A 24,866-nucleotide genomic window follows, 5' to 3' on the forward strand; every position below is an offset into this window, starting at 1 on the left:
AAAAAAAAAAAAAAAAAAAAAAAGAGTTGGGGCTTTAACTTCACATTTCATAAAAATGGAATAAAGATTGTTCTTAAAAAAAAGCAAAAGCATATATTAAAAAAATTTTTGCTTTGGATAGAGGTAAATACCTTTTAAAAGAAAGGGCAATTCAAATTATTTTACTGTTTTGAGACAGAGTCTTGCTCTGTCACCCAGGCTGGAGTGCAATGGCGTGATCTCCACTCACTGCAACCTCTGCCTCCTTGGGTTCAAGCGATTCTCCTCCCTCAGCCTCCCCAGTAGCTGGGATTACAGGTGTGCACCACCACATGCGGCTATTTTTTGTATTTTTAGTAGAGACAGGGTTTTGTCACATTGACCAGGCTGGTCTTGAACTCCTGACCTCAGGTGATCTGCCTGCCTTGGCCTCCCAAAGTGCTGGGATTACAGGCATGAGCCACTGCTCCCAGCCTCAGAATTATTTTATAGTAGGCAAGCAACCAATTTTAGGAGAAAAATGGTTCACTGTATGTTTCAGATGAGATAATAGAATCCCTATAAATGAGATATCCAGGATTTTACTATGAATAACAAGAGATTAGAAAGGTCAAAAGTTCTTTCCTGAATTTCTAAGTAAGTTATCTCAGCAGCATAAGAGAGTAGAAAAAGTATTAAACAGGAGTCAAAGCATCATGGTTTAAACCTACTTATCCATTTGAAATTAGGCAAATAAACTTTCCAGGTTTCAGGTTGTCTAATGATATAAAATGCAGAGACACTATACGTCCTATATCTTGCTCAGAGTTATTAAGAGGTGAAATGTAAGAATTAGCTGGGGCTGGGTGCAGTAGCTCACACCTGTAATCCCAGCACTTTGGGAGGCTGAGGCAGATGCATCACTTGAGCCCAGGAGTTGCAGACCAGCCTGGGCAACATGGCGAAACCCTATCTCTATAAAAAATACAAAAATTAGCTGGGTGTGGACGTGCACACCTGTAGTCCCAGCTACTCACACAGGCTGAGGTGGGAGGATCACCTAAGCCTGGGGAAGTCGAGGCTTTGGTGAGCTGTGATCACACCACTGCACTCTAGCTTGGGTGACAGAGACCGACCCTATCTCAAAAAAAAAAAAAAAAAAGAGAATTAGCTGGGTGCTGTGGCACATGCCTGTAGTCCCAGCTACTCATGAGGGTTGAGGTGGGAGGATTGCTTGAGGCCAGGAGTTTGAAGGGGTAGCACGCCATGATTGCATCTGTGAAGAGACACTGCACTCCAGTCTCTAACCTGGCACAGGAAGACTCTGTCTCAAAAACAAAAAAAAATTTGAGAAAGTATATGCCAGGTACTAGAGAAATAGCAATTAAGAGATTAAGTTTGCCTTCATGAAAAAGAGGAGAAATAACAAATATATAATTTCAAATATTTTATATAAATAATATACATATATATGAATAATATACATTAACTTTAGGTAATAAAAATTCTGCATTACTATAAAGTATGTATATTAGAAAATGGGAAGGTTCAGGTAAGGTGGTTAGAGAAGGCATTTCTGAGGTGGTGACATTTGAGTGGAGAAAGATGGTAGAGTTAAACAAAAAAACCAAAAACCAGAAAGATCTAGGGGAATAGTATCCCAGGGAGAACAAGAGCAAATGTGCTAAGGTGAGAACAAGCATACAATAAGTATTCAATAAAAACTGTTGAGTGAATTACTAAATACTATCCTATTGTCTTGGAAGGTCCCTTCCTAGTCTTGTTTTCCTGGCTAATACTTACTGATCCCTTAAAATACAGCTCAGCGTTCACTTTCTAGAAGGAACATTATTCCTCTCTCAACATAGTTAATCATTCCCCCTTCAGTGTCATGCATACACGCATCCTCACTGAAGGCGGAGACTCCCTGTGCATTTCTAGATCTCAGCGACCAGTGCAGTACATGGTACACAGAATTCTGCAAATGATTTCTGATCTTAGGGAGTACAGAACAGGCAGAAGTGAGAACTTTGAAAAGACAGAGAAGAGCTGTGGGCATAGGCCTTTTATAATTAAACAATCTTTAAACCAAACCTACAGACTTTATTATAAATAAGATGATGAAGCTATAAGATTTCTTTCCTTAAATCTCTGGAGAGATTTAAGTTGGTAAGAACATTCTGATAGGAAACATGTCCAACCTAATGAATGGTACTTCTTTATTTTTCTCCTTAATAAAGCTTTAAAATTAGGATAATCAGTGTGTTTAACAGAAATCATTTGTTAAGAATTACAGCCTTTATGACATTACATTTTATTAAATAATTGAACATACTTGAAAGAAATGCTAATACTGTCGACTTAGTCACAGCAAGTTTTTTTCTGAGAATTATTAATATGACATTTTAACTTCAGGCTGATCTCTTTTCCATTCAGTATCCGAGAAGGATCACTTGCCATGAGACACTGCCTATCATTTGCAAGTACAGTTTAAATGCAAAGAAAACCAGTATTTTATAATCTTCATATAGAAAAGGGTTAAAAATATCGATCTTAAACAAAATCAAAGGAGATAAAAATAAAGGATAGTATTTTCATTAAAGATGGATAAAATCCAGAATTGAGGAAGAGGTGAGGAAATAAGCACTGATCCTCATACACTGCTGACGTGAGCATAAACTGGATCAACATCTTTTCAGAGAACAATTTGGAAGTACCCACCAAAAGTTAAAATGTACACCTTCTTGACCCAGCAATTTCACCTCTAAGAAACTATTTTATAGAAATACAGTCATGCATAGCACATTTTAGTCAACAATGTACCACATATACAATAAAATACCATATTTTTATGGAAACTTCTCTATATTTAGATACACAAATATTTACTATTGTGTTACAACTGCATATGGTATTGAGAACAGTAACACACTATGCAGGTTTGTCCTAGGTTTGTAGCCTAGGAGCACTAGGCTATAGCATATAGCCTGATGTGTAGTAGGTTTGTGTAAGTACACTCTATGATGTTCACAATGACAAAACTGCCTAATGATGCATTTCTCAGATTACATAGCCATCGTTAAATGAGCAACGCATGCCTATACTAACATGACTATACTAACAAAAGTGGGCAAAAATACATATACAATGCCACAAAATGCACATTGTAGTACTGGATATAATAACAAAACTGGCAACAATCCAAATGTCTACTAATAAGGAATGAATAAGTGTATAAACTGGAATACTATAATAGAAGCCATGAGAACAAATGGGGTAAATTTACACGTACTAACATAGGAAGAAGTCTATGAGTGTAAAAAGCAAGGCAAAGAATAGGATGTGTAAATATGTGTATGTATTTAATTGTCTAATAAATATCTCACGGAAAAATTCTAGTAGGACACCAAACCGTTAATAGTGGGGTTAGTTACCTCTGGTGAGTGAGGTTTTACTTTATAATCCTATACTTCAATTATTACTTTAAACATTAAAAAAAAAGTTAGAAACTAACATGACGGAAGTTAGAGTAAATTCAGTTTCACTTTTAACTGATTCTAAAGTTTTAAGGAGGAAACAGCTAACCAAAGTAGTTTACTAGTACACACAGGAAAGGAAAAATAAATGGAGAAAAATCAGAGCTGGCTTATGCTATGCATCTTGTAATAAGAAAATACCTTGGCATTGTTGGAGAAGCTCAGAAAAAAAGGAGTATAAGTGCAAAGGATAAGAATACCAAAATTATTACTAAGGAAAAAAGACACAAGTGGCAGATGAGAAATAACCTACCAGATTATTGTGTTTCTAAAAGAAAAGTGAAAGGACTGTAGAAACCAACTACAGAAAGATACCTATTTACATTTATCCAAACCCCAAACCAAAAACCCTGATGGTATAGCTAGTTATGTTTTTAAAAAGTTCAATTATGAGGCCAGGCACGGTGGCTCACGCCTGTAATCCCACAGCACTTTGGGAGGCCGAGGTGGGTGGATCATGAGGTCAAGAGATCGAGACCATCCTGGCAAACATGGTGAAACCCTGTCTCTACTAAAAATACAAAAAATCAGCCGGGTGTGGTGGTGGGCTCCTGTAGTCCCAGCTATTCGGGAGGCTGAGGCAGGAGAATGGTGTGAACCTGAGAGGCAGAGCTTGCAGTGAGCTGAGATCAGGCCATTGCACTCCAGCCTGGGGGACAGAGCGAGACTCCATCTCAAAAAAAAAACAAAAAACATAAAAAATAAATTAAAAAATAAAAATAATAAAAAAATAAAATATTAATAATAATAAAAATAAAAAATTTTTTTAAAAGTTCAATTATGTCAGGAAAGAAAAACAGCAAGGCTACTCTAAAAAGATGGTCTTTAAGGAATGAAGAAAAATTACCTTTTATTATCTACTTAGCAGTAGGCAATGGCTTAGATACATTTACATTCATTATCTCACCTATTTGATGTAGTTCATAATCAAGCATTTCTGCTCCTAATTTACAGACACTGAGCCTCATTTAGGTTACTTGGTCCAAAGACACAAAAGCCAGCAGATGCATAAAAACAGAATTTGAATCTTTTTGCTCCTTTATACCTCCTTACACAATTTAGCAAGTAAAATGCAAAAGTCAAATTTCTCAGTAGAGACTCCTCCATTTAACGTTAATATTTTGGGATGTTAAGGGCATGTTTGCTACCAGTTTTTCCTGTTAGGAAAATAAATGACTGTTGTACTTTATGTTCAAAACATCTTTCCTTTAAGAAGCAAAAAAAGCTGAGTAGAGACTGTAGTTAAGTTTATCACTAAGGCATCTAGAAGAAAAAAAAAAAGGCCGGATATGATGGTTCATGCCTGTAATCCCAGTACTTTGGGAAGCAGAGTTGGGAGAATCGCTTGAGGCAAGGGGTTCGAGGTCAGCCTGGACTACATAGTGAGACCTCCATCTCTAGTTTTTAAAAAAGCATTAACTTGCAAAACACTAAATATGTTAATTTCTTTTACAAATAGGTACAGGTATTTTTCTCTAACTACTACACTATATTGTGGGTTTACTTTTTTGTTTTTTTTTTTTGAGGTGAAGTCTCCCTCTGTCACCCAGGCTGGAGTGCAGTGGCATGATCTCAGCTCACTACAACCTCCATCTCCTGGATTCAAGTGATTCTTCTGCCTCAGCCTCCCACGTAGCTGGGATTACAGGCGGCTGCCACCATGCCTGGCTAATTTTTGAGTTTTTAGTAGAGACAGGGTTTTGCCATGTTGGCCAGGCTGGTCTTGAATTCCTGGCCTCAAGTGATCTGCCTGCTTTGGCCTCCCGAAGTGCTGAGATAATAGGTATGAGCCACTGCGCCTGGCCTACATTGTTAATATTCATTAAAATACGTATATAGGACTCACAATTAGAGGTTATATAATTGTTTATACTATTTACTTTCATAAAGGAATATAACTTTTGAGCCACTTATATCTGGTAATACTGAAGGCACCAGTCCTCAGGGAAAAGTATCAGTGATACTGCAATGAACCCAAAAAATTACAGGTTTCAAAACCACAAAGTTACAGGAAACATTACATTATCTTTCAGTGGTAAAAGATTCAGCTTTCTGGCTTAGCATTTAATGGAAGGCTACTGATTACATTATTCAATAAATAAAGTTGCCTGTGGTAAATGGTGGTGGCTTGGAGCTTTTGGTTATATTGTAAGGATCTAGGTAGAGATGACTGCTGCCATACTTACTCCAGGCAAATCATGACAAGTACTCTCCACTACCCCACAGTGGAATCTACCACTATTCACTTAACCTAAATTTTGCAGGGAAAACTTAAAACCACAACTGAATTACTCTAAGTACTGAAACTACAAATCTTAAAACAGAAAATCAATACCTTTGTAAAATACAGAAGCCTTGTAAAATACAAAGCTGTTAACCATGCACTGTTGAGTAAAATTATTTAAGTTACTGTTGCCTTGAATTAAAGTAAGTGATCAAAGCAATCTTGATTTTGGAAAATGATTAATGTTGCTTATCTGTTTCTCTCTGTAAAATTAGAATTTTGTCACCAACTTTTATATTTTTAGATAAAAATGCAACCTAATGCCAGTTTCTACTTTTAGAATAGCTTTTATTTCCATATAACAGAATTTTTCCATCATTATATCCGTATGATTAAGTCAACACATAAATAAGATCTATGAATCATCTAGACGGGGATAAAAAATAAGACTCTGCATAATGGCCTTGATTGCTAGATCAAGTTATTCTAATTACAAACAATCTTGTCGTTGTTACATTGAAACTGATTCTCAATACAGATCACAGGAAAATGTGGCTACCACTATAAAAATGACTTATTTCATAAACAGACACTTCCTGAAGCCTTATTTTTGGTTTCTTCAACATCTGCGTTATTTCCATAGGATAATTATACTCAATTTAATAGAAGTACTTAAGATCAATGGTGGTGTAAATAATTCAACGAGTTCAAACCACTCCCCAAAATTCCTCCCTTTTGTTGTTTTATTATAACTGATAGCTTATTATGAAAAATGTCACCAGGTTACTTTTTAGACATATAAATGTGAGTTACAAGATGAGTGAACTACACTTAATATTTTAAAATTAATTGCTGGCCAGGCACAGTGGCTCACACCTATAACACCAGCACTCTGGGAGGCCGAAGTGAGCAGATCACTTGAGGTCAGAAGTTTGAGACCTGCCTGGCCAACATGGCGAAATCCTATCTCTACTAAAAATACAAAAATTAGCTAGGCTTGGTGGTGCACAACTGTAGTCCCAGCTACTCAGGAGGCTGAGGCATAAGAATTGCTTGAACCTGAGAGGTGGAGATTGCAGTGAGCCGAGATCATGCTACTGCACTCCAGTATAAGTACTTATTTTAAAAATTTTGGTATATAATAGACTAATTGTTCTCCAGATTACCTCACCCTCGGTAGTGTGTACTTGGTTTTCTGTATCCTCACTATAATTGATACTATTGATCATTTCAGTAATTACAAAGCAGAAAAAAGACTCCCAACTAAATAAAAAAATCAACTGCCAATATGCAAATTTACATTACCTTTTTTCTACAAACAAACACACTGAACATTGGGCGAGGTGGTGCACGCCTGTATGGGAGGCTAAAGCAGGAGGATCACTTGAGCCCAGGAGTTCCAGATCAGTCTCAATGACAGAGGAAGAACTCATCTCTTAAACAAAAAAACCCCCACAAAACTAGAGAAATTCTGAAAGTTGAATGTTAAAAAAGGACTGACCATCATTTTAAAGGTTAACCATTCTAAATCAAGCTTTTAGTCTATGTAACTATAATATCTTGAGCATGATTTAATGCATAGTATAATGCTGATTAATAAACAAAATTATAATGTTAAATATACCTTTATTCAATTCTCTGTATGCCTTTTACAATCATGTTCACATGTTTGTTATATTCAAAATAGTCTCTAAGGATAAGGGGTGGGCAATTATTATTCCCACTTGGTAAACAGAAGAACAGGTATACAGGATGTGAAAGCGAATTGTTTACAAAATCATATTGGTGAGTAGGGTCCTAGGAGTTGAATAAAAACTTTCTAACTTTGAATAAAAACTTTCTAACTATGGGCTTAACTTTTTCCATTGTTTTGCCTTTAAACACACCAGTTATTTTAAAACAATTTAAATAAATTTGGCAAACTTTAGGTAAAGCTTGAGTTTCTTACAGTAGGCCATTTTCTAGCTCATCTGATTTCTTCAGAACAGAATATAGATATACTCTTTTTTTTCTTTTTAAGAGACAGGGTCTAGCTTCGTCCCATGCTGGAGTGCAGTAAGCCATGTGATAATGGCTTACTTCAGCCTTGAACTTCTGGGCTCAAGTGATTGGCCCCCCCTTAGCCTCTATAGTAGCTGGAACTACCAGTGTGCATCGCCATGCCCAGCTAATTAAAACATTTTGTTTCTCGCTCTGTTGCCCAAGCTGGTCTTAAACTCCTGGCCTCAAGCCATCCTCCTGCCTTGACCCCCCAAAATGCTGAGATTGCAGGTGTTAGTTATCATGCCCAGCTTCAGATGTACTCTTGAGTGGTAAGACTAACCCTCTAAGTCACTGTAGTGGTACTATGGGGGTTTACATTTTCTTTTTTTTTCTTTGAACCGCATGATTGGAAAACAATTATACTTTTAACATAACCACTGTAGGCAAAATTCAGCCCTTTAGTAACATGCCTGGGATGAACACTGAAATAGTAGTGATGAGAGAAAAACAAGAACCTAGGGCAGTCTTACAGTCTCTCTATCTATGAGCCAATGAAAGGCCTGTTACAAATGCTGGCCATAATCTATCAATTCTACTGATTCTGTTCCATCCAAATTCTTAACTTAGTCAAACTACAAAATATGGATACTCTTCCACATAAATACAAAGAAAATACTAGTTAGCTGCCATGATTTGTCATATGAATGACCCAACTTGAAGCTATGTTATACTGTTTTATCCTTTAATGCAAATCTTCCCAAAGTAAAAGTTTTGTTTAATGTACATTTGTGCTACAAAATCACATTTATAGTCAAGATTTCAAAACACTCACCCTAGCGCCTGGAAAGAAGGAATCGAAAGTGCCCAGTGCATTGATAAGAACAGCAGTCTGGAGGCAGACTCCCCAATGTAGTGCACATTCAGGTACTCAGGCATAGGAGAAGGCATGGTGAGCTAGTATGAACAGGGATTTAGGTAAATTATCTTATGACTGAAAAGTTCTAAATTATCATTTCTTTGAAAAAGTTGAATGTAAACATAACACATCAAATGAGAGCTAATATATTCATGAAAAAAGCTAATCTTGAAATAATCCAAGTCACTAGAATTTACAGCTAACAGGGCTTAGGATAAATAAGTAGCCCATAGTTTCTGACAAGCCAATATTCAGACAAGCAGAACCTCAATAAATATCAACTATGACATTATCTGGTTATGTTACTTCCTGTCTTGGTCTAACAATGTGTTTCTTTTCCTTCTTTCTCTCTATTAATGATAGCATACAACAAATTCAGTTTAAGGAAAAATCCTGTCTGCTAAATGTTTCTTTCATTTAGGGTAAGGGGTTAACAAATTAAAATGCTTACAAGACCAGGAGAGTAAGGAGTGCAACAGGCTTGCTTGTACCAACTGGGAAGAGCATATTTTTCCTGGATAAAGGGTACAGCTGTGAATTGAATTCAGTGCAGTGAAAACATATTGAATTGTGGGCTCAGCACTGCCAGCTCTTTCAGTTTTTCAAAGAGCACATTCTGTGTGAAACCTCCCTATTTAAAAAAAACTGGCAGGCCGGGCATGGTGGCTCGTGCCTGTAATCCCAGCACTTTGGGAGGCGGAGGCGGGCGGATCACAATGTCGAGAGATCAAGCTCATCCTGGCCAACATGTTGAAACCTCATCTTTACTAAGATACCAAAAAAAATTTAGCCATGCGTGGTGAGTAGTCCCAGCTACTCAGGAGGCTGAGGCAGGGGAATCACTTGAACCAGGGAGGTGGAGGTTGCAGTGAGCCGAAATCGTGCCACTGCACTCCAGCCTGGGTGAGAGTGAGACTCCATCTCAAAACAAACAAACAAACAAAAACCCAAAAAAACCCAAACTGGTACCTAATTTAAAAAAATATATTTTAAAAATTACAAGTATGCCTGTAGACATACTAATAGCAAGTGATCAGTTTATACTGCTGATCCAGTTCTTTAAAATGTCTGACCACTGTTGAAAATTTTTCTACTTTGTAATTACTAAAATGATCAATAGTATCAAGTATAGTGAGGATACAGAAAACTGGGTACACACTACCGAGCATGGGGTAATTTGGAGAACAATTAGTCTACTATCTACCAAAATTGTTAAAGTACATGCAGTACCACTTCTAAATCTCTGTTCCAGCAAAATACTTGCATACATGCACAAAAAAGCATGTGTAAGGATGTCCATTGCAGCTCTACATCTAACAATGAAATTAAATGCTGGCAACAACCCACATTTCTATCTCTAGAGAAAAGAATAATCCATGTTATAGAACATATGTGGGCATTAAAATTGGAAAGATAAACTGAGATGTAATGGCATACAAAAAATCTCACAGACATCTAAGTAGAAAAAACTGTAAAACAGTATGTATTAAATAGATGACCCAATTTATGTTAAAGAGCACATATTTATGTATACCTAAAAAGTACAGAAGGAAACACGTCACATAGTTAACAGTGGCTACCTCTGGGTGGGGTAGGTAGATGTGCCCACATTCATTTTTCTAGGGAATGACTATTATAGCTTTCATCAGATTCTCAAAGGTATCTTTTTTTTTTTTTTTTTGAGATGAAGTCTCGCTCTGTCACCCAGGCTGGAGTGCAGTGGTGTGATCTCAGCTGTCTGCCAGGGTTCAAGTGAGTGTCTTTTCTCAGCCTCCCCAGTAGCTGGGACTACAAGCGTGTGCCACCAACCCAGCTAATTTTTTTGTATTTTTAGTAGAGACAGGGTTTTACCACGTTGGCCAGGCTCGTCTCAAACTCCTGACCTCAGGTGATCAGCCTGCCTCAGCCTCCTAAAGTGCTGGGATTACAGGTGTGAGCCACCGCACTTGGCCCCTCAAAGGTATCTTCTAGCTAAAATACTGCACCTGGCCCCTCAAAGGTATCTTCTATCTAAAATTTAGGCTTGAGGTTTGAAACAAAGAAAAGTTAGATAAAAATGTAAAAAAAAATCCTGCCTTTGTTCATTATTAGCCAAGAATGGTTTACCTATTTTGGTACCAAGTAATAAAAGAAAAGGACAATTAATAGTTGAAATTCTGCAAGTGAGAAGAAAATTTTTTACATATTTAAGAATGTTTGAGAAAGGTTTATCACAGCAGTAAGTTAAAATACAATTATTTAAGACAATTCTTGGCTGGGCGCAGTGGCTCATGCCTGTAATTCCAGCACTTTGGGAGGCCATGGTGAGAGGATTGATTGAAGCCGGTAGTTCAAGACCAGCTGGGCAACATAACAAGACCCATATCTACAAAAAAAAAAAAAAAAAGAAATTAAAAATTTAGCCAGGTGTGATGGCTCACACCTGTATCCCAGCAGCTCGGGAGGCTGAGGTGGAAGAGCCGCTTGAACCTAGGAATTTTGAGACCAACCTGGGAAACACAGTGAGACCTCATCTCTAAAAATAAAAAAATTAGCTGGGCATGGTGGTGTGCACCTATAATCCCAGTTACTTAGCAGACTGAGGCAGAAGGATCCCTTGAGCCCAGGAGGTAGCAGCTGCAGTGAGCCAGGATTGTGCCACTGAACTCCAGCCTGGGTAACAGAGCAAGACCACATCTTAAAAAACACAATATATCATATCTTTTCAGAATTACCCAAGGTGAGTAAAAAGAAAGTCTGAAAAACTAAGGGAATTACCAAAACTTACTAGTTATGGGGGAAGGGGCAACTAAGATGCAAAACAACAACAAAAAAGTCCTTTGTAGGGATGGGCATGGTGGCTCAGGCCTGTAATCCCAGCACTTTGGGAGACCAGGGCAGGCAGATCGCTTGAGGTCAGGAGTTCAAGACCAGCCTGCCAACAAGGTAAAACCAGATCTCTACTAAAAATACAAAAAATTAGCCGGGCATGGTGGTGTGCGCCTGTAATCCCAGCTACTCGGGAGGCTGAAGTGCCGAGAATAGCTGGAACCCAGGGGTGCACTGGGCCAAGATTATGCCACTGTACTCCAGCCTGGGAGACAGAGCAAGACTCTGTCTCAAAAAAGAAAACGAAACAAAACAAAAATCCTTTGCAAAATAGTTTAAAATTGCACTTAAATATTAATACTTGTAATGTGTAAACACTGGATACAATGGTTTTGCTTTACACAACAGTGGTGGTAACTCTGAAAACTTTCTGCTGCTTTAATCATAAAATGTAAATAGTTTACAACACACACTAAAGGGACTCATTATTTAAAATATTACTACACACACCATGTTAACTTATAGAGAGAAAATGTGTCATAATCTATCTGTTTTACATGCTCAATAAAACTCTAGTATTCTGAATCAGAAAGCTAACGCTGGCTGAAGAAACAATAGTCCATTTAACAAGTCTTTGAGACTGAAAAGACAAAGATTTATTCCTACATATAGAGAGAGTGAGCTTCCCCAAAATGCCTGTAGATCTTTAGGTTTATAAATCGAATTATACACATTTTTCAAATTAGAAAAGTTCAATATATTGAGCTGAATTTTTAAAGAGCCTTGACAAGAACTAAACCTGACCAATCTATTTTACAAGTTATTAGATGCCTCTACATATCTTTCTAGCAGTTTCTGTACTGAAATCTTATAACAGCCTGCATGATATAGCTTTTTTTTTCTGGAGATGGAGTCTCACTGTCACCCAGGTTGGAGTACAGTGGTGCTATCTTGGCTCACTGAAACCTCTGCCTCCCAGGTTCAAGCGATTCTCCTGCCTGAGCCTCCTGAGTATACAGGTGCCCGCCACCTGGGAATACAGGTGCCCGCCACCACGCCCAGCCAATTTTTTTTTTTTGTATTTTTAGTAGAGACGGGGTTTCACCATGTTGGTCAGGTCTTGAACTCCTGACCTTGTGATCCACCCGCCTCAGCCTCCCAAAGTGCTGGGATTACAGGTGTGACCCACCGCGCTCCGCTGACATAGCTTTTGAAAAATCACTGCATGGCCGGGTGTGATGGTTTAAGCTTATAATCCCAGCACTTTGGGAGGCCGAGGTGGGCGGATCATTGGAGCTCGTGAGTAACATAGAGCCCAGCATGGGCAACATGATGAAACCTCGTCTGTATTAAAAAAAAAAAAAATACAAAAATCAGCTGGGAGTGGTGGTGCATGCCTGTAGTCCCACCTACTCAGGAGGCTGAGGTGGGAGGATGGCTTGAGTCTGGGAGGCAGAGGCTGCAGTGAGTCGAGATCACGCCACTGCACTCCAGCCCGGGCTACAGAGCTGGTCTTAAAAAAAAAAAAAAAAAAATCCTTGGAGGCTGAGCACAAGCACAGTGGCTCAGGCCTATAATCCCAGCACTTTGGGAGGCTGAGGTGGGAAGATCATTGCTTGTGGCCAGGAGTTTGAGACCACCCTGAGCAACACAGTGAAACCCCATCTCCACACAAATATAAAAAAAGCATTTGAGTCAGGAGATCTGGATTCTGCTCCTGACTTTTCGTTAATCACTTCGCCTAATTACCAGTATGACCCTAGATTACATATTTATTCAGTAACTATTTACTTAGAGTTCACTGGGAAGCAGTAAGTGCTACTGTCTCAGTGGAAGAATAAAATAAAAACTGAATGAATGAGCTATAGAAAGGGCTAAGAGAGCTAATGGCATGTGTGAGAAATGATGGGCAGCTGGGTCAGAATGTGGAGGGCCCTAAAAGGTCAAGTTATAGAGACTGGACTTAATTTCATAACATGGGCAATGGGAAGCTACTGAAGGATGGTAAGTAGTGGAGTGACATAATTTGATTTTTAACAAATGTAACGCTGGTACCAGCACACAGGACAAGATGGAAAAGAAAGACTGGAAGCAAATATATTAGGGTAACAAATCAAGAAAGGAATTTTAAAAGGCCTAAAATATGGTGAAGGAAATGAAAAGGGAGGGAGAAAATTCAAGCAATAGAATGGTTAAAATTCAGTTATGGAGTGAGGCTTAGGGAGAATAACTTCCTCTAAAGTTGCAAACATGGGTGACCAGAAAGACTGATTCTAATATGAAGATAATAAAATTTTAGAAATAAGTATATGCAATTTCCAAAACCACCTCACTTCTGTTGTATATATACAATATCTAAAATGGGAATATGATCTACCATGATTATTCTTCTAAGGAGATTTTAAGAATCAAGTGAAACAAAGTACATGAAATCATACCAAAAATTATGAAGCTTAATAAAAATCTTTTTCTTTTTTTTTTTTTTTAAAGATGGAGTCTCGTTCTGTCACTTAGGCTGGAATGCAGCGATGCAATCTTGGCTCACTGCAACCTCCGCCTCCCGGGTTCAAGCAATTCTTCTGCCTCAGCCTCCTGAGTAGCTGGGGTTATGAGCATGCACCACTGCGCCTGGCTAATTTTTGTATTTTTAGTAAATACGGGGTTTCGTCATGTTGGCCAGGCTGGTCTCCAACTCCTAACCTCAGGTGATCTGCCCGCGTAGGCCTCCAGAAGTGCTAGGATTACAGGCATGAGCCACCACGCCTGGCCAATAAAAATCTCAAATATTACTATTGCCCTTGATTTTTCAAAATCAAAACTTCAAGTTTCATTATTAGACTACTTCTCCTTACTATCAAGATTGCTTTGAACAAGACACTAAAAATCTCTACATCTCTTTCTTCATCCATCAAATGAGAATAAAAATTCTAACCCTGCCAGGTATGGTGGTGGGTCATGCTTGTAATCCCAGCACTTTGGGAGGCTGAGGTGAGAGGATCGCCTGAGGCCAGGAGTATGAGACAAGTCTGGGCAACAAAGTGAGATCCCATCTCTACTAAAAAATTTTTTAAATTAGCTGGGTATGGTAGCACATGCCTATGGTCTCAGCAACATGAAAGGCTGAAGCAGGAGGATCCCTTGAGCCCAGGAGGTCAAGGCTGCAGTGAGCTGTGATTATGCCACTGCACTCCAGCCTGGGTGAGAGTGAGACCCTATCTCAAAAAGAAAGAAAAAAAAAATAAAAATTCTAACCTCAACATATGTGGTGAGGCCCAAAGGAAAGAGTGTACGTGAAAATATGCTGCAAACTACAGTGTACATAGAAATGCAACAGGGGAACAAAATGCTATTCAGCTCAGCAAGTAAGAGAGGATTGAGTTGTTTGATTACAGATGTAGGGTCTTGAAACCCATGACCAGAAAACTTCAATGTGAGAACCATGAAATTACCAGACTCTAGGAGCTAAGCAGGGAAATCACTGAAAAGTAAAATATTTGACTTCACAAGGCTGTAAGTGAGACTCCGAGAAAGGTGAAGCGGTCCTTTTCAGGAGAGTAAGAAAATTTATAGTGCTGACTGTGAGGATACTTAGGAAGACAAAGATGGAATGACAAAAGCCAATCCTAGGAAGAAAAAAAAGTTGTAATTTGCCAAATTCTTCTCTCCAAAACATTTCAAGGAATCAAAAACTTTGAGGACTAACATCAACAATAAACAGGTAAACTACCCCTACTTTCTAAAGAGCACTCTGTCCTTTTCCCTCATAGTGGGGCCTGTTCCTACATCTGTCTCATTTCTTCCTTCCTCCCATTTAAATCCAACGCAGAACATAAACCTAAGAAAACAAAAGAATGTCTTTTATCTAGAATAAGAAAGAACAATGGGAAAAAATCAACTTTTGCCTTGCTCCATCCTTGTCCATAAATCTTACCATAATTTTTTAGAATATTATTCCAATTACTTTTTCTTATAGCACTTATAAAAAATTTTCCTGTAGAGTGTAGAAAAAAACATTTCTAATTTTTTCCATGTATATTATCTTTGGTAAAATTTTACATAAAAATAGCCTTCACTGATATATTTTATTGACTACATCAAATTACACTATTTTAAGCCAAAGAGTTTCTCTGCGGCTATTTCTACCAAGTCAAATTTTTTAAATACAAATATTACTTTGCACTCATAATTTCTACTGATACACATATTTATTTGATAGCTGTACATATTCTCCTTAAAAAAATCCATGGAATTTTATAATCTATAGTAAAATGAGCAGTCACCCTCAGGTATTCCAGGACTACTATATATTGCTAAGTGAAATCTATATGCATTCAATCCCTTTGCATACATCTTGCTAACAGTATCCACAGCTGAGTGGTTAAAATGGAGGAGTCAAAACAACAGGATCTTAATGTAGGATCTCCACAGTGAGCATGGCTATAACTCTGTCCAAGCATTATTTGAATGACAAATCAAAGGGTAGAAAGTGATTTTCTAGTCTTCTACATGTATTATATCTAGTATTCTGCATGTATTGTTTCTGTCATAAAAAGTTAGGTTGGTGAAAAAGTAATTGCAGCCTTAAAAGTAATGGCAAAACCCACAATTATTTATGGGAACAAAATAAATTATAAATGTACCTTCTCCAAAATGGCTAAAAAGTATAACTTAACAACTAAAAGTTAAAATATATTACATGTATATCTTTTTAAATTTTATTATGTAATTTTTATTTATAATAGAGATGAGGTCTTGGCATGTTGCCCAGGCTAGTCTCCAACTCCTGGGCTCATGCAATCCTCTGGCCTTAGCCTCCCAAAGTACTGGGATGACAGGTGAGAGCAGCTGCACCTGGCCAATTGGTATCTTATAATAATGCTGGAAGCCAGCTAATTAAGGTGATACATAACAAATGGAGTTCTCTGTAATTACTATGGTAAGAACAAACTATCTGGGTCTTACTGATTTACAATATAGTAGTAGCTAGGCATTGAACAAAAGCAGTCCATTCAACACATCATGAATGCCAATACTTAAAAGTTTAATAAAATGTGCTGAAAAGTTATAAAAGCTAACATTTATAGATTTAAACCCAATAACTGCTATTATAACTGACTTAATAACAGGATGCTTTATTAAGCCATTATCTTACCTACATAAGGCTTTAGCCTCCTGCATAGATGCACACTAACATGCCCAGCTTATTCAGTATCTTGATAATCAACAGCAGAGAAAAGCCTAAAAAATTTTTGTTTCTATATGCAGATGAGTTTTTTTTTCTTTTTCGAGACAGAGTTTCGCTCTTGTTGCCCAGGCTGGAGTGCAATGGCGTGATCTCAGTTCACTGCAACCTCTGCCTCCCAGGTTCAACCAATTCTCCTGCCTCAGCCTCCTGAGTAGCTGGGATTACAGGCATGCGCCACCACGCATGGCTACTTTTGTATTTTCAGTAGAAACAGGGTTTCTCCATGTTGGTCAGGCTGGTCTCGAACTCCTGACCTCAGGTGATCTGCCCACCTGGGCCTCCCAAAGTGGTGGGATTACAGGTGTGAGCCACTGTGCCTGGCCCAGATGAGTATGTTTTAGCTGCTGTTTTGAAATTCTATCAGGGATATTTCTGACTTCAAAAGCACAACAAACATACTTTGATTTTTGAAAGGTAGATCAAAATCAAGCAATACAACATGCAAGTTTAAAAAAACATATAGAAATACCCTGAAAGCTACATGTGAATCGCTGAGAAGTGGTCCCTCTTTTTCGGTGTAATTTATGCTTGAATCTCCAGTGATTAGGTGTACACTTCCTTCCATGCCTGCTACTGAGCTCTGGCAGGCTGTGCTCTCTCCTGGATTCAATGCTTTTGCAAGAGTGTCAAATGCCCTGTATGAAGATATCAGAAGCTGTGAGCTTGACCAAACACCACAATAAAATAACAATTCTACATAGGATTCTAGAATTAAGATTTAAGCCTAAAAAAACTGGTCAGGCTAGTCTAGAACTCAAGTGATATGTCCGCTTCAGCCTTCCAAAGTGCTGGGATTACAGGCGTGAGCCACATGCCTGGCCTAAAGTCTCTTTTTTAAAATCTTGTATAATTAAGGGGGAGAAACATCTTCATATTTTCATACAATAATATGCTTTTAAAAGTTATATATTTTTATCGCTTGAGCCCAGGAGGGCAGGGCTGCAGTGAGCTATGATAACACCACTGTACTCCAGCCTGGTTGACACAGCAAGACCCTGTCTCAATTAAACAAAATTCTTGTTAACGAATTATTTTTAAAAAACATTATATTTTTGATACTACAAGACTATCAGTCTATTTATTTTGTATACAAAAGTTACTTAGAACAAGGAAAAAAACTTATGTTTACTTTATTATGCACAGTACAATAGGTCTTAAATTTTATTTAAAAATTCAGAAAACATTTTACTTTACTCATGTTTATTTTTGAAACACGTTCTCCCTCTGTCAGCCAGGCTGGAGTGCAGTGGCATGATCATGGCTCACTGTAATCCTGAACTCCTGGGTTCAAGAAAGCGATCCTTCCACCTCAACCTCCCGAGTAGCTGGGACTACATGTGCGCACCATCATGCTCAGCTAACTTTTAAATTATCTGTAGAAACTGGGCCTCACTATGTTGCCCAGGCTGGTCTCCAACTCCTGGACTCAAGCAATCATGCCACCTGAGCCCCTCAAAGTGCTGAGATTACAGGCATGAGCTACTGCACCTGGGCAGAGAGTATTTTAAAATGTGTGGTCATACAGCTAAATCTAAACTGTAACAATTTGATATTAGAATAATAACAAACTAATGTTACTAAATACTCAAAATAGTTCCCCATATTTTTCAATAGGCCTCCTAGAGTTTCTTGAAATCTCATGTTCAACCAAGTACTACTTATTGTGACTCTTAAATGTAGTTTATTCAATATATATATTTTGTTGTTTGAGAAAGAGTCTCGCTCTGTCGCCCAGGCTAGAGTATAGTGGCATGATCTCAGCTCACTGCAACCTCTACCTCCGGGGTTCAAGCGATTCTCCTGCCTCAGTCTCCCAAGTAGCTGGGATTACAGGCATGCACCACCACACCCAGCTAATTTTTTTCATTTTTAGTAGAGATGGGGTTTCACCATGTTGGCCAGGCTGGTCTCAAACTCCTGAACTCAGGTGATCCACCCACCTTGGCCTCCCAAAGTGGTAGGATTACAGGCGTGAGCCAGCACGCCTGGCCAATTCAGTGTATTTTTATCGTATCTTTTTTTTCCTTTAGAGATGGGGTCTAGTTGCTGGTTGACTCAAAATCCGAGGCTGAAGTGATCTGCCCACCTCAGCCTCCTATACACTAATGTGTTCAGCTTATTCATATTTTAAATGATAAACTCAGTGTAGGAAAAGCCTGAATAAATTGTTTCTATATCGTAAGCATTAGTATTTACAGAATAAAAAACAGAATTCTGATACTACTTTCTTCAAGTGTAACTTAAAACTGTAGTTGATTAAATCTTTTACATTAATTTTCATCACTAGAAATTGAGGAGTAGGATCAACATGATTGCTGAGAATGACAAATGTTTCACTCTCCATACACATCTTCATCTTTAGAAGAAGAAAATTCCTAAGTTTTAAGACTACATGTTTAATCTTCTAATATTCATTTATTGATTTTGTCATTTAGAATATGACTTGTCATACTGAATGCAAGTTTTCAGTTAAAACTTACTATGCCTTTATTTTTCTAAGTGAAAATAGAAATGTAGGTTAAGGATTCCTAATACTAAAATCCAAAATGCTCTAAAATCAGAAACTTTTTGAGCACCAACATGATGCCACAAGTGGAAATTTCACACCTGACTTCTCATGATGGGTTGCAGTAAAAATGCAGGTGTATAACAGTTTATTCCCTGTCCAAAAGGGAAAAAAGACCCTCCCAGCTGAGATAAATCTTTTCTGCACATGCCCAGATTCCCCCAAGCAAGCACACCCACTACAGGCCAGACATGCCAATGGCAGGTTCCCCTGATTCCCCATAAGGAGCCAAGATCTATGTGCATTACTCACTGTGGATTTTTGCATATTCTCTTCTTTGTGGTGTAAAGATATTTTTGAAAAGGTCAGAAAGGCCTGCATGGTACCCAGAGTAATGCAAACATTCCAAAATCTGAAATCTGAAATGTTTCTGGTCTGAACAAAGCATTTCAGATAAGGGATAATCAACCTGTATTTGTTTTCTGAAACTTTTATAAATAGCACATAAAAATGTTTTAAGAAATACTAAAAGGCATGTAAACAAAAGGACATTGATAATCAAAAGAGACCTTACCTTGAAACATCACCGTTGGTCTGCATTTCTTGAAATTCACACAAAGAGGTATCATCATTGCTTAAGCTTTCAATCATAGACATTTCATTACTATTTTGAGAAAGATCTTTAGTTTTTCCAAGATTCGCTAATGATGTAACCACACTGGCCAATGTACTTAAATCTCCCTGACATGATTCAGCCTTTAAAAAGAAGGGTATTAAAATTCTGTGAATTGGTATCAGTATTTTTTTCAATCTGAAATATCCAATTATAGATTATGATATGCCAAGAAAAAAGAAGAGCATGATAAATGAAACCTGGAAAGTTAAAGGGCTCTGAGCTTTCAGAAATTTCTTGAGGAAAATACAAATTTAAAAACATCAGGTATATTTCTTAAGAAATGTTTATACATATGTGTATATATATTTTGAGATGGAGTCTCGCTCTGTCACCAGGCTGGAGTGCAATGGCATGATCTCAGCGCACTGCAACCTCCGCCTCCTGGGTTCAAGCGATTCCCCTGCCTCAGCCTCCCAAGTAGCTGGGATTACAGGCACATGCAACCGCGCCCAGCTAATTTTTTATATTTTAGCAGAGATGGGGTTTCACCATGTTGGCTAAGATGGTCTCGATCTCCTGACTTTGTGATCTGCCCGCCTCGGCCTCCCAAAGTGCTGGGATTACAGGTGTGAGCCACCGCGCCCGGCAGTATATGTTACTTTTTTTTTTAAGAGACAAGGTCTCCCTTTGTCACCCAGACTGGAGTACAGTGGCACGACCATAGCTCACTGCATCCTCAAATTTCTGGGTTCACGTGATCCTCCTGCCTTGGCCTCCTGAGCAGCTGAGACTGCAGGTATGCACTGCTATGCCTGGCTCGTTTTTTCATTTTTAGACATGGAGTCTTGCTGTGTTGCCCAGGCTAGTCTTGAACTCCTGGCCTCAAGTGATCCTCCCTGCCTCAGCCTCCTGAGTACAATTTCTAAAACTTACTATACAAACTATAAACTTGTATGGAATATAAAGAATACTAGTGAAGGGGGGAAAAAGGGCAAATGAATTGTTGAACAGACTTCCTAAGATGCCAACTTTTGCCAGACACTGTGTTAATTAAATGTGTTAAAAGGCACTGTGTTAAACACAAACATTAAAAGAAATAGATCAGTTACCCATTATTCTCTTCACTTTTTCGTTACTGGAGTTGAAAACTCTCTATATAGGTAAGATACTGATCTTTCGATTTGTCTTTTTTTTGAGACAGAGTCTCACTCTGTCGCCCAGGCTGGAGTGCAGTGGCGCTATCTTGGCTCACTGCAAGCTCTGCTTCCCGGGTTCACGCCATTCTCCCGCCTCAGCCTCCCGAGTAGCCGGGACTACAGGCGCCTGCCACCACGCCTGGCTAATTTTTTCCATTTTTAGTAAAGACGGGGTTTCACTGTGTTAGCCAGGATGGTCTTGATCTCCTGACCTCGTGATCCACCCGCCTTGGCCTCCCAAAGTGTGGGACTACAGGCGTGAGCCACCGCGCCCGGCCCTTCTTGGTGTTCTTAATCCTAAAATAACACATATGTTCCCATGATGTTTCATTTATTATAACAATTATTCAGTTTCTGTGAGATTTATTTTGGTGAATCAGTAGAATAAAACAATTTTTGTGCCCTCCCCAAATTAATCTATGGTCCAAAAATCATTTACTGAAAACCCTACCAGTTAGGTTCTTACATAATTAATACCCATACATGCATTTTATTTAACCTCCATAACAACCCTGTGAAATAGAAATCATCATTCCTCTATTGCCAACCAGAAGAATGACCCAAATAGTAGAAGTGGGACTGGCTGACTGCAAAAGTCTATGCTTTTTTTTTTTTAGAGACACTCTGTTGCCTAGACTGGAGTACAGGGGCATGATCATAGCTCACTGCAGCCTTGAACTCCTAGGCTCAAGTAATCCTCTGCCTCAGCCTCCCAAATAGCTGGGACTACAGGTATGTAACACCATGTCTGGATAATTTTTTTTTGTTTTTAGAGACAGAGTCTTGCTATGTTTCCCAGGTTGGTCTCAAATTCCTAGCCTCAAGGAGCTCTTCAACTTCAGCCTCCCGAGTTGCTGGGATACAGGCTTGAGCCACTGTGCCCAGAAAAGCCCACAATGTAAGCAGTGCCCCAAGAATTTTTCTTATATTTGAATAAAAAGTACATTAGTTACAATTTTTAAATGCTTTAATATTCACCTAAAACTTAGTTTATATATTCTCTTCTCTCTAGCAACACATCTAACTGGATTCTTAAGTTTTTGCCCCTAAAGATTCTTAGTCAACATAAAAAACTTTCATCTTGTGACTTCAGAGTTTTGGGGTCATTTGTCAGAGAAGCTTACCATAAGGTTGTCCTAACAATTTCATACAGAGATATACAAGAGAGCACAGTGTCTGAGCAGAGTAGTCTGTCAACGAAATCTAGTTCCCTTCCTTTCCTGAAGGAGTTAATATGTCAATAAAACCAATTATCATTCTAACCTTGAATCATGTAGACAGGGCTAAGTGAAGTTTTCCAAAACATATGGCAAGAGGCCACTGCCTCACCTAGCAATTACATGCTAAAGCCCAATCTGTAAGATAGATACTCTTATTACTCTTATTTTACAGATGAGAAAGTGAGGCACTAACAGGTCAAATAACTTGCCTAATGTTATATAGCTAGTAAGTGGTAGATGAAATTTGATTTCGGAGCCTAAGTATTTAGAGTACTTTAAAGCAGCAAGTGACAAATATATAACGAATCTTGCCTAAGTAGGACAAATAATCTTATAAGTTATATAAAATCAGATCCTGGCTAGGCAGAGTGGCTCATGCACATAACCCCAGCAATGTGGAAGGCCGAGGTAGGAGGATCACTTGAGCCCAGGAGTTCGAGACCAGCTGGGTAACACAATGAGACTTGGTCTCTACAAAAATAGGAAAAATTAGCCAGGCACAATGGCATGTGCCTGCAGCCCTCGCTTCTTGGGAGGCTGAGGTGAGAGGATCACTGGAGCCTGAGAGGATGAGGCTGTGGCAAGCCATTACTGTGCCACCACCGCACCCCCAACTTGGGTGACAGAGGGGACCCTGTTTAAAAACCAAACAAACAAAAAACCCAGATCATAGGCTGAGAGAAACCCTGATTGTAGGCTTCCTAAAATCTGTTTTCAGATATGAGTTTTCAGGAGAAATTTTTGTTTCTTGTTCTCCCAAAGGGCTTCTGAGAAATACAGAAATTCTTCATGTTCAATTTAAATAAACAAACTGTTTTTCCTTTAGACCCTTGGTCTAATGTAGAGCTGCTCCAATCTCTAAGAGAACTGGATGACCTGGATACATGATAGAAGAGCTCTTGCAGTCCTATTCCTACTCTTGACTCAAGTAAGTATTTTGATGGAGGTGAGCTAAGAATTTCCTTTTACCTGAAATATTTAAATATGTTAAGTATTTTGGCACTTAAAAAAAAAAAACATGTATTTTGGCACTAACAAATCTGTAAGGGAACATAAAAGAAATATTAAGAATTTTACACCTATAAATGTCTTTTACTGAGGACTCGTATTTCAAGATGAGGGAAGAGTATGTGTTTGTTGCTTTCATGTTGAAGTGGTAATCATCCTAGTGAAATTAGGAACATTTCTGATTTTTTGTTTTTTTGGTTTTTTTGAGACAGAATTTCACTCTTGTTGCCCAGGCTGGAGTGCAGTGGTGCCATCTTGGCTCACCACAACCTCCACCTACCGGGTTCAAGCGATTCTCCTGCCTCAGCCTCCCGAGTAGCTGGGATTACAGGCATGTGCCACCACACCCAGTTAATTTTTCTATTTTTAGTGGAGACGGGGTTTCTCCATGTTAGTCAGGCTGGTCTTGAACTCCTGACCTCAAGCGATCCACGTGCCTTGGCCTCCCAAAGTGCTGGGATTACAGGTGTGAGCCACCATGCCCGGCTGAACATTTCTAATTTACGTTAAAAAAAAAAAAAAGGCATCTTGTAATGTGGAGTATTTAAGAATAAAGCAATTTACCAAAGCAAAGGAAGCGATTAGGAAACATTTTAAAATGCTTAAAAAATCTAAGCTTTAAATTGTACTAAACACACCTTATCTGATGTCATCAGCACAGTTGACTCAGTTTTTACTCCAGATGGATGAATATTCACGAACATTCCTGAATCTAAAAGTCCTGTTGACCTGTAACAAATAAGCACACATTTTGGCCTGAGTTTCATTGGGAAGAAAAACAAAATGACCAGCTACTCAGTGTCTGTTTTACTTTACCTTGTAGTTTCACTATCTGTTACAAAAGTTGGAGTTGCAGTTAATGGGCTACGAAGGTCCTTTCGGATATAGATTTTTTCTGTTGAAGCGGCACAGTTGGAAGATTTTTCTCGTGATACTTCAATGGGTTTTCTTTCACATTGGACAGCTACAAAAATGTGTTAAACTATTATATCACAATATAGGATTTACAGACAATTATAAATGTAAGCTGTAGGTAAGCTTAATGCTGCTAATAGGAGACATGGCTACCATACTAAACTCCAAAGATAACCATCAATCTTTAGAAATTATGTGCGAGTTCAACAAAGTTGCTTTAGATTAGTAAAACTAACCAATTTGCATCTCTCATTCTTTTTTCTCTCCCTGCTCCCCCATTCCTGTGATAAAAATGAAAAGGAACTCTTTTTTAAAAGTTCACCATCAAGAAGAAAGAACTAAAGTTAGTAGTCACTTACCTATCTATATGAGAGCTTTAAACAAAATGAAGTGAAATTTAATCCATTGAAAAAATACTGAAAGGAACAAAAAGGCCTAAGGTAGATCTTTTATTAATGAAGGGCAAGAGATTTTTGAGAAGTAATTCAACTACTTGGTCTTCCTTTCTAAAATATAATACATAGTATTTGTAAGAATTTTATCTCATAACACTTAGGAGATAGTACAGTAAGGTTGTTAAACTGCCAGGATTCAAAGCCAGCTTATGCCACTTATATTAGTTGTATGACCTTGAGCAGGTTTCTCAACCTGTTTACCCAAATGTAAAATGGGTAACCTGGTACCTACTGCAGAGAATTGCTGTGAGAGTAACTTAATACATATGCTAAGTGCAGT

At 38.4% G+C, this 24,866-nt stretch overlaps 1 protein-coding gene across 4 annotated transcripts in view; it reads right to left on the reverse strand.

Moving 5' to 3' along the window:
• Window positions 1-24,866, reverse strand: part of NR2C1 (nuclear receptor subfamily 2 group C member 1) — a 51,252-nt gene that overhangs the window by 10,129 nt on the left and 16,257 nt on the right. For all 4 annotated transcript variants that reach the window (XM_025401800.1, XM_025401801.1, XM_025401803.1 and 1 more), the window contains exons 6-10: window positions 24,033-24,180; window positions 23,855-23,945; window positions 19,751-19,932; window positions 17,140-17,305; window positions 8,534-8,655 (exon numbers count right to left, since the gene is read on the reverse strand). In XM_025401800.1, the coding sequence (XP_025257585.1) occupies window positions 8,534-8,655; window positions 17,140-17,305; window positions 19,751-19,932; window positions 23,855-23,945; window positions 24,033-24,180 (709 nt within the window). The remainder of the gene's footprint in view (window positions 1-8,533; window positions 8,656-17,139; window positions 17,306-19,750; window positions 19,933-23,854; window positions 23,946-24,032; window positions 24,181-24,866) is intronic.

Source organism: Theropithecus gelada, chromosome 11 (genome assembly GCF_003255815.1).
Source record: "Theropithecus gelada isolate Dixy chromosome 11, Tgel_1.0, whole genome shotgun sequence".
In the NCBI taxonomy this organism is placed as follows: Eukaryota; Metazoa; Chordata; class Mammalia; order Primates; family Cercopithecidae; genus Theropithecus; species Theropithecus gelada.